The sequence below is a fragment of the Mus musculus genome, chromosome 1, assembly GCF_000001635.26.
Source record: "Mus musculus strain C57BL/6J chromosome 1, GRCm38.p6 C57BL/6J".
Classification (NCBI taxonomy): domain Eukaryota; kingdom Metazoa; phylum Chordata; class Mammalia; order Rodentia; family Muridae; genus Mus; species Mus musculus.
The window spans coordinates 173,123,732-173,137,767 of record NC_000067.6 but is presented as its reverse complement, the minus strand read 5'-3'; the positions used below and the strand labels follow the sequence as shown (position 1 = coordinate 173,137,767).

General features: G+C 36.2%; 1 protein-coding gene across 1 annotated transcript; it reads left to right on the top strand.

The window, feature by feature from the left end:
* The first annotated feature begins 433 nt into the window (after nt 1–433).
* Nucleotides 434–7,568, top strand: Olfr1408 (olfactory receptor 1408). The gene is made up of 2 exons (NM_146764.2): nt 434–658; nt 6,532–7,568. Exon 2 carries the CDS (start codon nt 6,553–6,555, stop codon nt 7,483–7,485), a length of 933 nt encoding a protein of 310 aa, NP_666975.1. The 5' UTR covers nt 434–658; nt 6,532–6,552; the 3' UTR covers nt 7,486–7,568.
* Nucleotides 7,569–14,036: the final 6,468 nt, after the last annotated feature.

The window sequence follows — 14,036 nt, the reverse complement described above, 5'->3', positions numbered from 1 at the left end:
CCATTACTGGTTTTGTGGTGATAGTATTCCCAGCTAACATACTGCCTGGCACTTGAGTGGATGCTCAGTAATATGCTTATTCAATATTTGGGGAAAACAGCCACTGACACAGAAGAAGAGATAATTAATGTCTTTTGCATGTTTATTCCAGATTTGCTGGTTTGTTAACAAAACATATTTCAGTTTCTAAGATACACGCTGTTCCTGTGAGTCACTAACCAAAAATAAAGAGTTTCCCTCTTCTAATTGCCCAAATTCCTAACGAGGCCCCTGAGATGGGGCCTCACACTAGGTCTCTGGTGCCCTCTGTGCCCAGGAATGATTCTCTAGGGAAGTCTTGAGAGTACCAGAGTTGATAGACCTGTTTCCCTTTTTGGATAAACCCAGGTAGCATTCTTAGATTCAGGGTTTCCAGAATTTTCTATGCTGCAGACAGACTTTCTGAGGCTATCAGAGTCAAAGCTTTAGCCTGGAAATTGCCACTACATTATGAAATTCCTTCTGACACTCTGGAAATGCTTACCTGCTTGCCTTAGGATTTTTAACTTATTCCACTCCGGCTTCTTAAAGCGTCCCATCTCAGGTCTATCTTTCTTAAATTGCAGACACAGCAGCTACTAAGAAAAATTCTATGATTTCTGTTTCCAGTTTTCAAGAAGTAAGTGTTTGTTGAAACAAAAATTAAAATAAAATGCAGAAGAGAATTGACTTTTAAATTTTCTGATTTTCATCTCCTTAACCTCTTGTTCTGATGATTTTATTGATATTAGAGTTTCAGACTTTCTTGATAACTTCCACAATGGCTGCTTGAGACCTAAGTAAAATATGGTATTCTTGCAGGTTTCATTTTAAATGATAGAAGAATCTGCTGAAAGTCAAGGCAAAGACTGTAAATAAGGCTGCTATTATAATATATGTACATGCACAAGTATATATTTGTCTATCTATTTATACATATATAGATATATATACATATACCTATATTCGTATATTTGTGTGCATAAATATATATGTTTGTGTGTGATGAGCCAAATATATACATACATATATATATGTTTGCATATGTTAAGTGAATATATAATATATTGTTTTAGATTTCTTCATACACTTGGAATAGTGGTCAAAAAGGAACACCATTCTTTCCTGAGCTTCTCCCTTCTTTTAGATCTTAATAGCTGTGTTACAACTGTGTAAGCCTCACCTAGTCTTTTACTGTAACTCTTCACAGAGAATATCCAAATCAACCCCTAACAAAATATTTTTTAATTTAAATTTTTTATTTCAAATTCTATAATTATATTTATATTTATAGAATGATATATTGCTTCATATTTCCTCCTTCTTTAAAAAGTAATAATAGTGATTATTTCTGAAAGTATTCATTAAATCTTTATACTAGTACAAATTAATTTTCTTAACTATAAGAACAAATGAAGAAATTTAGACATTTGGATCATTTTACTATATATTTTCCCATTCCAGTTTCAGAATGACTTGACAGTACAGACTATGGTCACTAATGTCACTTCAGAGAGACATTAGTGAGACCTTCTGTATTTCTGTTCAGATACATTGATCATTCGTTTATTGGTCATCTTTGTTAATAATCTCAGACCTGGCTTCAGCATTCTGTCCATTATTCCCACAGCTGAGACAGAAGTTTTTATGTCATGATAGGTTGTTTTTTTTTCCAGCAGAAGTTTTGGAGCTACAGGTCAGGTCATACAGGCTTCAGACATAGCTCTTCGACATCTGTGATATTGACAACACTTTTGCCCTTTTGGAAATTATTTCTTTGCATGTCCACCATGGAGCTACGTGTGCAGAAGTAAAGAAGCTCTTGTAGGCAAAAATCCATAAACATTTCTCCTAGTATTTTAGAAATGGAGCTGCTTACCTAAATGTGGACTGGGATCTGAAAAAAAAATCAAGATCCATTTGTGTGTGCCTTCTGAAGGATAGATGCTAAGCCAACATTTTCATCCTCTGGCTTTCTCTATACTATCCCTTTGTGTCCATTCTCTCATGCACCCTTCCAGTTTTTCCACTTATGAGTGCTGTAGACAGTAGTGCTTCCTGCCTATCTATATTTCCTGCAGCATCTCATGCTCCATACAGCTGCACTGTCCCTAAAGGTTGGAATCCTATGCTCTATCTCTCACAGACCTGAAGTTCTGAAGTCTAAATTTTTACTGTGCCCTGGTTCTGAGTACCTGTGGAAGAGCTTCTGTGGACCTCCAACAAAAGGATGAGTCTCTTCCACTGGAAGTACTCAAAAATATTCCATTATCCACTGGCTCACGTAACAAGTATCTGTCAAAAGCCTAAAAGAATCCAAATATTGGGTTGGTTCTGAATATCTGGAACTAAATAAATATAAGCTCCGTATTCTAATATCTCATGTTAATCCTTAAAAGTGGGAACAGGTATATCTGACTCTTTTGCTTTCTCTTGGGCCGCATTTTCTCATACTGGGTTGCCTTGTCCCGCCCTGATGTGAGGGTTTTACCTTGACTGATTGTATCTTGCTTTGTTCTCTTTCATTGTTGTCTCTTGCAGGCCTGCTTTTTTTCTATAGAGGAAATGTAAGGAGAATGGATCTAGGAAAGAGGGGATATGGGAAGAAGGGAGTAGAGGGTGGGAAACTGTAGTCAGGATGTATTGTATGAGAGAAGAATTTATTCTGAATTTTAAAAATAATGTCAACAAATAGTTAAAATCACATGTGAAAAGAGTGATCAAAGAATAAATGAAATGTAAATAATAAATGATGAGAGGGATATATAAATGGAAAACAGTTGGATACTGGCCTTAAGGAGATTATTTTTTTAATCCCCACCTATGATGGAATATGCATACATTATCCTTCAGCACTCATTGTTTTCCCTTGCTAGGATTGCTTTGCCCTGTGTTAGCACCACACTATTTTAATTTTATACTCTGATATCATCCTAAGTACTGATATGTGAAAGATAAAGCTCCTTTTCGTTGGATGCTCCTGAGACTTGATCTTGTGTATACATATTAATATGACTTGGATTGACTCTATAGATCAATTTGGGACGAGGTAAAACAGTGACAGATTGTTTTAGTGTTCATAAATGTAACTGTTTATTTCCAACGTCCTTAGTATGATTCATTAAGGTTTGGGAATTTTTTCCATAAAGGTTTTTATTCATGAATACTTGATATTTTTTGAAATGATGATAAATGATATATTCTCTAGATTTACAAATTTGCATCAATTTGTTAAATACAGAAAGGCAGGGAAGTTTTACATACTACGTTTTATGCCAAAAAGCTTGCTAAGCTCCCTTAATAAGTCTGATAACTTATCAGTATTATCTTTTGAATTTTTTATGAATACAGTCTTTCTGTAGAATGCCCCATATTATTTCTTCTTTCTCAATCTTGGAATCTTTAATTTCTTTTTCTTACCTTAGAAGGATGGCTGAAATATCCAATATAATGTTGAACAGAAGTAGATAAAGCCATCACACTTATCTTGTTCTTAATCATGAAAAAAGCCCTTCAATATGTTGGCACCAAGTATGATGTTGACTATAGGATTGCTGCCTGTCTTTATCAGCTTAGAGAAAATATTTTATTCTCAGCCTTCTACAGGTTCTCCTCAAGTGCAAATATTGAAAAAAAATTGAAAACCTATGTTAGCAACTATTGAAATAATCATATGACTGTTTCTTCTTTAAACACTTTTTTTGGTGAAACATATAACCAGATTCTTAATTTTTAACAAATTTCCCATTCAAAACAAACTTTCATCATTTGTTCATGTTATATACTGACATTTAATTTGTTAATATCTCATGCAAGAATTTGTTATCTATATCAGAGGCAGATTGGCTTCATAGTGTTTTCTATGACAATGTAACATTGCAACTTTATTAGTATTTATAGTTTGATTTAAGTTCCTTATATTTTTCTTCTGATTGAATTTTTTTCTTTTATTTTTGAGATTATAATTACTTCATTTTCTCTTTTATTTCCTAATTCCAAGACTTCCCATGTACTCTCCCGTGTGTGTGTGTGTGTGTGTGTGTGTGTGTGTGTGTGTGTGTGTGTGTGTATTTCCTAAATACAATATAATCTGTTCAGCCTATATAATGTATAATGCTGGTTAATGTATGATTTATTGACACCAATTCAAGTGCTCTTCTCTGGAGAAGATTATCTCTTTCTCTCAACATTCCACCATTTCCTGTGGTTCTTTATGTATGATTGAAATCTGTGTCCTACTCTCATCCATATTGGTATGTTCATTTTTTTCATCCTTATACTGATCAAGTTCGCACAGCCATATTGGTAAGCCTTATGGCTGTATATTTTGACATTTTTAAGTGAAAAAAAAAATAGAAACTCCTAGCAAACTCCCTGGCCCTCTGCCCCATCTTCTGCAATGTTCCCTGAGTCTTATGTGCAAGAGTGTTTTGTAGTTCTATCCATTGGAACTGGACCCCACAGCACTACATTTTGTTTGCTTGCAATTTTCCTGCCTGAGAATTGGTGTTGCCCTCTGTGGGCTGAGACTTCTTACATTAATTAGTAATTAAGAAGTTCCCCCACCCAAAGACATAGCTACAGACCAATCTGATCTAGCCAATTCCTCAGTTGAAGTCTCTCCACTTAGTTGACGCTAGGCTGTGTCAATTTGAGCATTAAATCTGACCAAGACACTGGTCTTTTCAGAGCTTTTGTCTATTTTTGAGAAGCTCGTATAATATGTTTTTTTTTTCATTTCCATCCCTCCCAAACTGCTGTCAGATACGCTAGTTACTTACCCACCCAATTTGTATCAATTTTCAACACAGTGTCCATTTTGTGTTAGTCGTATATTCTTACATATGTGGCCTTCTACTGAAGCATGGTCAAGTAGCCAGGGACAAAATTAAGTCTTAAAGAAACTGGTTCTTCTTCTCCCAGAATCTATCATTTCCAACAGCTCCAAGCTTGATGTGGAATTTCATATCTACCTCCCTTCTTTGTGTTGAGATTTGGTCCAAGCTTGCACAGGGTTGTGCATGAAAGAATTGCTCTGACTTATGTGTAGCCTTTCTATTGGGTCTGCAGGACACTGTTTCCCTGTTTTCACTGAATAGTTCTGCCTTTTTTTGACTTTTTCCAAATAGTTAATAGTAATCACCATGAGTTCATGTAACCATGGATTAGAATGCCAAACACTGACTTTTTTCAAACTATTTTTTATATTTTATAATTTGGTTACACTCTACTCTAAGAATATAGTAATCTCCTTAATGATAATCTAATTTTAAGAAAATTTCAAGATTGATTTCATGGACTGTTAAGTATTCATTTCTTTAAAGTACCATGGTGTACTTAAGAGGATGCTTTAAATCAAGTTCATAATTAAATTGTACTTTTATTTGTATCCTAGGATCCAGTCTATCATTTCTGAAGGATGCATTGACTTTTTTTTTTAAAGACAGGCTACTTCTGTGTAGCTCTGGTGGTCCTAGAACTCACAATTTGACCAATATAGCCCCCAAATGGTAAATACCTGCCTGTCTCTGCTTCCTAATGATTGAATTAAAGGCATGCACCACCACTACACAGCCTTGGGTGCTTGTTTGGTTGTTTGTTTTGGTTTTTGTTTGGTCAGTTGTTTGTTTTGTTTTCCTTCATTTGTGTTTCTGTGCTATCATATGTACAGGAATGGGTGCACGTGTGTGCATGTTGTGGTGTCTAGATGTCAACTGAGCTGTAGTTCTTCAAATGTCACCCACTTTTATTTTTCACTTTTTAAACATTCTAATGCAGAATCATTGGCCTGGAACTCACTGAGGCTAGGCTGACAGGCCAGTGAGCACCAAGGATATGCCTCTCTCTACCTCCCCAGTGCTGGCATTACAAGCACAGGCCACCATACCTTGCTCTTGTTTATATACTTTTTGAAATGTAAGTTTTAGTGATAGAATTGAGGGGGCCATGCTTAAGAGACAAAGACTTTTTTTTTATTTAAATGGTTTTTTTTTGGTCTAACATTCTTTATATATATATATATATATTTATTATTACGTATTTTCCTCAATTACATTTAGAATGCTATCCCAAAAGTCCCCCATACCCTTCCTCCCACTTCCCTACCCATCCATTCCCATTTTTTGGCCCTGGCATTCCCCTGTACTGGGGCCCAATGGGCCTCTCTTTCCAGTGATGGCCGACTAGGTCATCTTTTGATGCATATGCAGCTAGTCAAGAGCTCCGGGGTACTGGTTAGTTCATAATGTTGTTGCACATACAGGGTTGCAGATCTCTTTAGCTCCTTGGATACTTTCTCTAGCTCCTCCATTGGGGGCCCTGTGATCCATCCAATAGTTGATTGTGAGGATCCACTTATGTGTTTGCTAGGACTTTATGAACTGAAATTCGTACAGATCCATCCTTGGAGATTTGAACTAAGTCTCTGCTGTACTCAATGTTTATCTACAGTGTACTCAGGGTCAGGATCAGGATCATCTATGGTACTAAGACTAGTATTGACCCTCTTTTTAGATTTCAGATCGAAGGCCCCCAATGAAGAGAGCCAACTGCACAGAGGTAAGAGAGTTTGTTTTCCAAGGCTTCTCCAATTTCCAAGAGCATCAGCTCACACTCTTCATTATCTTCTTTGCCCTATATATCCTGACGCTGACTGGCAATGTCATCATTGTGACCATTATCCGCATTGACCACCACCTTCACACCCCCATGTATTTCTTCCTAAGTGTTCTCTCAACTTCAGAGACTTTCTATTCTCTGGTCATCATCCCACGCATGCTTGGCAGCCTTGTGGGTCTGAGCCAAACCATCTCCTTGGAGTGCTGTGGGACTCAGCTATTTTTTTTCCTTGGATTTGGAATCACCAACTGTTTCCTGCTAGCAGTCATGGGTTATGATCGCTATGTGGCCATCTGCAACCCGCTTCGCTATAGCGTCATCATGAATTGGAGGGTGTGTGTCATTCTGGCATCTTCAGTCTGTGCCACAGGGTTCTTGCTCTCACTAGTCCAGGCTCTGGCCATATTCAGGCTGCCATTTTGCAACACACTGATTAAACATTTCTTCTGCGATGTCCGTCCTATTTTGGATCTGGCCTGTACTGTGCCAGTCATCAATCAAGTCTTGACATTAGTACTCACTCTCATGGTCCTCACAGCCCCTGCCATTTTCCTATTTGTCTCCTATGCTCTTATTATTTCCACCATTCTCAAGATTGCCTCATCTGATGGCTGGAAAAAAACATTTGCCACCTGCAGCTCCCATCTGACTGTAGTAGTGATTCACTATGGCTGTGCCTCCATTGTATACTTCAAGCCCAAATCAGAGAACAGTAAGGACCAAGACCAGCTGCTCTCAGTGACCTACACTGTAATAACACCTCTACTAAACCCTGTTGTGTATAGCCTAAGAAACAAAGAAGTCCAGGATGCTCTGCGGAAAGTGTTGTGTAGGAAATCCCTTTCTTAGTTGCTGAGTTCTCTCCAAATAATTTCTTCTTTTTCATATAGAACCTGATAGGTTAAGGTATAAAGCCAGGGTTTCATGTGATTAGAAGTCTCATACATCATAGCCAGGGCCAGGGCCAGGGCAAAAGTGAAGCTGGGAGCCAGGCTCTAATAATTGAGTTTCATTTCCTCAACCTCTTTGTTAACATAATAAAAACACAGGTCACTTCCAAGACCTGTACATAGACAGCCATTGGCCCTACTCCAGAAGATAATTACAAGGTCAAAGTATGATTTTATGTTCATTTCAAGCTTAAATTTAAAGGCACCAATCTATTTCTTACTGAATTATAAACCACACATTAAACATTACTCAATGGAATATTCTCTTAATACAAATTAGATACTTGAATAAGTGGTTAGTGGGAAGGATATGCACAGAAATCTAACTGTCTTGTGTTTTAGTAAGATAAGCAATGCAAAACTAAAGATATCCTTTAAGGAATGAATTTGGAATGAGCTAAAACTTTCCAGACAAACTATCTTTTAGCAGTCATAAGTGGAACTCCAATGGAACCCCACATTTCTTACATGCCACAGGTAGACCTCAAGTTAAAGGCATCTAAGGAAAGACTGAAGAGGGATGTGGAGTTTAAATGGCAGAAATCCTAATCAGTGTAGGATAGCTGGGAGTTTGGCTATAGAATTGAAATTCAATGGCCATTGGTATAATTGGTCTAAATCTGTTTCTTACTGATAATAATCCAGATGGAGTAGAAGGATATATTGAACTACTAATAAAAGCATTCTCTGTAGAAAATATTTTTTAAGTCTCAGAAAGTAAGAGGGTATTGTTGATGAAGAGGTTTGAAGAGAATTGTGAAGATTGGTGAACAAGAAGGAAAGGTCAGGAAATCTTCTTAGGAACTTGCTGATAGTGGAGGTGCCATGGGAGTTGACTTGGTGAGGATGAGAAGGGAAGAATGGATTCTGACTGAGCCTCCTTCTTCCTCACATAAGCCAAGTCATCAAGGCAGAGAAAGGGAATTTAGTGGGAAATGAACCAACACAACACCTTTCTGAAATAAATTAGAAGTCCCCATTAACACTGAAAAAACTGAGCAATGTAATTAGTAAGGAATTCTGACATGCAAATTTCCATAAAATTCAATTAACCTAGTGAGAAATAAAATAATAACAGACTATTTTCTCTTCGTACTTCAAAAAAAAAAAAGGAAAAACAAATTGGGAAATGGGGGTAAATTTTAGGTTCAATGTGTGAGAAAAGTAAGTGATGAATAAAACTTCATAATTAGCAGGTGTAATTATTGAACAAATCAAAGTTATTTATTATATGTATAAATTTACTTCAACATCCACAAAGAATGCATGAGTACATATTTTTCTCTTTGAAAATGTTATTAAAATAGAGAAATGTCAACTAAATTAAGCAAAGCAATTATGCGTTTGATATACTATGCATGCTTGTAAATAAGTCTTAAAAAGTTATCTCATTCAATCTACTTTGTCACTCTTGGTGAAGGAAAAGCTACCTAGCTATTTTTATGCAAATCCAGTCAATTAATAATGAATAATCAAGGTTATGAGAAAAAACAGTAAAAGTTGAGGTTTTGTTTCTTCCCTTCCTTTTTTCCTTTCCCTGAAATGTCCTAAAATAAATCCAGTTCTGATCAAAGTTTCTTATCCAGAGGGAAACATAAGTCATGCTTATTTCTACTTCCATTTGTTAGATTCCAGGAAGACACATGACTCACAGTAAACCTACTGTAGGGTCATGAAAGGCCTGTGGTGTTTCCCTGTTCTTTCATTCATATGATGCCTACATCTTACATCTTGTTTGTGACCAGCTAGATAGATTCCATTCCAGGTCCATCATTCCTCCCTCAGTCTGAGACTGTCCCGTTGTATTGTAGATTAGTGATGTAGTGAACCAGAGTCAACTTGACATCCACACACCAACCACCTAAAATCTCACTTACCTATCCCTGTACTACCAGGATTCAAGCCTTTCTGAGAGGCTTCTCTGGAAAGCAGGGAACATTCATTCCCTCCTGCTTCACATAATCCTTTCTCTCCTCGCTTTCATTAGATTTTAGCAGGTGCAGAAGTCTGCCTTCCCCAGTATCCCACTGACTGCAGTGCTGTCTTCTCCAGAGGCTGCATGTCTTTATTTTATTTAAACAGGAAATCCAGAGTTCTCAGCTTCATAGTTTATATTATATGTTTAACACATAGAATACTTTAGTCCTCAGGCTTTTAACATCCAAAATTATTCTGTCCAAATTAAAAGGGGCTTTCCTGTGTAGAAAAGTTTGCTAAACTTAAGAACACTTTCACTTTTCAATATAAATGTTTCAGTTATGATGTCTTAAAAGGCTCTTTGAAGTGCAATTGACTTCCTTTCTGGATTCCTCTGATCTTTACCCGGAGCAAGCAAGTCCCCTAAAACAATGTGAAATAAGAAAAATGATTTAGAACAAAGAAAGGGACACACACACACACACACACACACACACACACAGAGAGAGAGAGAGAGAGAGAGAGAGAGAGAGAGAGAGAGAGAGAGAGAGAGAGAGAGAGAGGATTAGATTACTACCCACAAAACTTCTACCCAGAGTACATTTCTTTGGAAATTTAAGTACAGCTAACTTGTCGTATGGAACCTTCAAGACACAAGCTCCCTGCTCCAGAATGAAACATCTCATTTAAAAAAAATGCAGCTTTTCAATACTCCCAAGTCTGCATCATAAAGGAATTTTAATTTCCGTTATTGGAGGTTAATCCTGTCTGTTAGCAACAGCTCCATTTGACATGTAGGGCAACATTTTCTCTTTTCTGGTGGGAGAGTCTTTTCCTATTTCTTCACAGATCTAACTCCTGAGTCCACTGAACCCGGCAGAAATTCATTCTCTTGCTTAAAGAGAAAAGTCATTAAGAAAAAAATGGATAAAATACAATGTTTCTAATCAGTAGTTCCCCCTATCCCTCCAAAAAGCCAACAAAAGATACTGTGTAAGGAAGGGAACTATAGAGACCAGGTGGGTTATAGGGATTAGGGGAGTGGAGAATGGAGAAAGTAGGGGTTATAGTAAAGGCAACTTACTTTTTACATATTTGAGGTGGCCAAATAACACAGTCAATAAAAGCTGTGAACAAAAGCATTCTCCATTCATGATCTCATTCCAGAAACTGAGTCTTCACACTCGTTCCCAACCATTATGCAAGTACCTATAGGATCAAATGAGTTTTCTGGAATTTCAAAGGATGGCTGACTTTTCGGAATTGTTGGTTAGACCTGCACATTAGGAAAGGCCTCCTTTTCTTGAAGAAGAAGAGACTTAGTCTAGAAATACCTAATATAAGAGAGACATAATGCTCACCTACTCCTTGCTTCATTGCTCATCTCTGAAGTAGCAAGATAAGCCCACAGTGGGCCATTCCATTCCTCGCCTCCTACTATCTTAAGAACATCTTCTTTTTATCCAGGAAATGTGAATAGTTGTCTAGTACTTCTTTATTTGTTTATTTTCTTTAAATATCACATATTAAAGTTTTTCTTCTCCTACCCCCTACCTCCTCTCCCAACTGGATCCATTCCTTTTCTGTCTTTCATTAGAAAACAGTAGACTTCCAAGAGACAATAATCCAACATAACAAAATAAAACGTGGCATGACGAAACAAAGAAATCCTCACATCAAAGTTGGACAAAACAAACCAACAGAAGGAAAAGAGGCCAAAGAGAACTCACAAGAATCAGGCACCCACTCACCCACACAATCAGAGGTCACATAGAATACTAACTGAAAGCTATAACATATCCAGAGAATGTGACTTAGACCCATACTGGCCCTGTGCTCACTCCTTCAGCCTCTGCGAGTTCATACGAGCTTTGCTTGGCTGATTCAGAATGCCTCTGTGTATCTCTGACTAGCCTTGGATTCACTATGTTTCCCAGGCTAGCCTTGTACTCATGATATTTCTGCCTTGGTGTCTCAAATGGAGAAATTACAGGCATATGCCTTCACATCTGACTCATACTGTATTTAAATTTTTTGTTTCACCATGCCTATTACTACTGAATTGAGTTTTGTGTTTTGGTAATGTATGTTATTATTTTGCTTTATTTATTTAAATAAAAATTTATTATATCATATTCATATAGATATGCTCAGACTGTTAATATGCAAATAAACATTTCTGAAAATAGATATGGTGTTTTCTCTCTTTCTCATCTACATTGCCTTTATTTCTTTCCATTGCCATATTTCAATGGCTAGAATTTCTACAGTGATGTTAAATATATATGATGCCAGCTATCTTTTTTTTAAAATATGGTCTTTATCAAGGTGATGTAATTATCATATACTCTTAGTTTTTCTTATAAATGAGTGGTGGGTTTTGTTAAATGCTTTCTCTATATCTGCTTATAGAATCATAAAGTTTCTTATTTAAAATGCTAATGTGATGAATACCAGTGCTTGATGTTTGAAAATTGATCTAGCTTTACATTCCTGGAATAAATCCAGGATGATCTATAATTCTTTTTATGCACTGTTGGATTTGAAATAATTTTTCCATTATTTTACTAGTATCCTGTCAGAGATAATTTTTCTCTAAATCACGAGAAAAAATTTTCTCATGAATTAATTTATGTCTGTCCAGGTGCTACAATTCTGAGCATAAAGTTACTCAAACTATTTTTGTGTTGTCTTTTCATAGCTGAGTAACTGGTGGAGATATTGTTTTTCTTATTTATACTATTTTTGATTTGTGTCTTTTTCATTTAATTTTTTGTGGTTTTATTAGAAATAAATTTAATTGATTACTTTCATAATTTCTTAATTTATCTTCTTGCTTTATCTTTTAGTTTATTTCTCTATTTTTCAGCCTTTTGTTTGTTTTTTGTTTTACTTATAGTTCACGTCATTGTTACGTCTTTCTTTTTCCCTACTTGAATCTGGCTTCCTTCTTGGTATAGCAACTCATTTTATTGATTTGTTTCCTGCTATAATACTCATTTCAGTATTATAAATTCATTTCTATAGCACTGCCCTTTTTCTTTTGTATTTAATTGTTTTCCATGGGACTTGTTAATGAAGTGTGTTGCTTGACTCCCATGTGGTATAGAGGTTTTTCCTGCCTACTTTTCTGTTATTGATAGGTAGTTTGAATCCTGGATATTTTGTCTATCCTGTTAGGAATACTGACTACTATCTAAATGCTTTTGTAGCAGATATTCACCTGGTTTTCTTGTCCTGATTTTTCAGCTATGGTACCAGTTGATTATTTAAGTCCTGAGGCATTTTTGTTGTTGTTGTTGCTATTTTGGTCTGCTTCTTGTCCCCTCTGTCAGTGTTAGAACTCATAATGTATTCTCCTTGTTTACTCTTACACCTTTTCAATAAACATTTTTCATAATAACACTTATCTTTTAATTATTTTCTTTATTTTTTATTCTCTCAATATATATCCTGGCCACAGTTTCCACTCCCTTGCCTGCCCCAAGTTTCTTCACTCCACATGCCTCCTTTCTTTTCAGATCTACTACCACCAGCAGCACCACCGTCAACAGCTACCCACAGCCCTTCAGGAAAGAGCAGGCATTCCAAGGATATCAACAAAGCATGGCAGACCCAACAGGATCTGTATGGTATGTACTCTCTTATAAGTGGATATTAGAGTGGATATTAACCATAAAGTACAGGACACCCATGCTACAATCCCCAGACATTAAGAAGTGAAATAACAAGAAGAACCCAAGGGAGGATGCTTGAATCTCACTCAGAAGGGGAAATGAAATTGTAATTAGATGTGATTGAGGGAGGGAACTGAGTAGAAAAGGAGATGGGAAGGGGAATTGGGGCAGGGATATGAGGTGTAAGGAGAGGCAGGGGCCAGGAACCATCAAGGAGAAGCTAAAAACTAGCAGGTGTTTTTCCTGAGATGGTTCTGCCATGGACTGTCAAAGTTACTGACAGAATCACTTCTCTAGGCAAGGATAAAAAAATTCATTTTAGGAAAGATTCCTGCTATTAATATGCTTTTCCTGTTAGTATTAAATATATACTACAATTAATTGCTTCTGAGATAGCAAGATAGATAGATATCTTCTAAGATAGATTCAAAGACAGAAGATAAAATATTGACTTGGTTTATATATACAAAATTTCACTATTATCCTAGTCACAAAAGTTTTGCTTTTTAACTCTTCATGAATCTGCAGAGCTGGTAATATATATATATATATATATATATATATATATATATATATATATATATATATCTCAACCATAAGTTATTGCCCACCATTTTGAGCAGATTTCTGCAGAACAACCAAGATGTACTGTCTTGTAGTGATGCTGTATAGATAAATAGATGATTTCTTAATTCTTAATGATGATCCTAGAATTCATAAAATTATATTAGTAATTAAGCTCTTTTATAATAGGACTATTGTTAAGATCTTTCTGATGCCAAAACTGCAATGAGAACTCTGTCAGTCTTCAAGTGTCACAGATTAATTGCTTCTGAGATAGCAAGAATGCATCTAC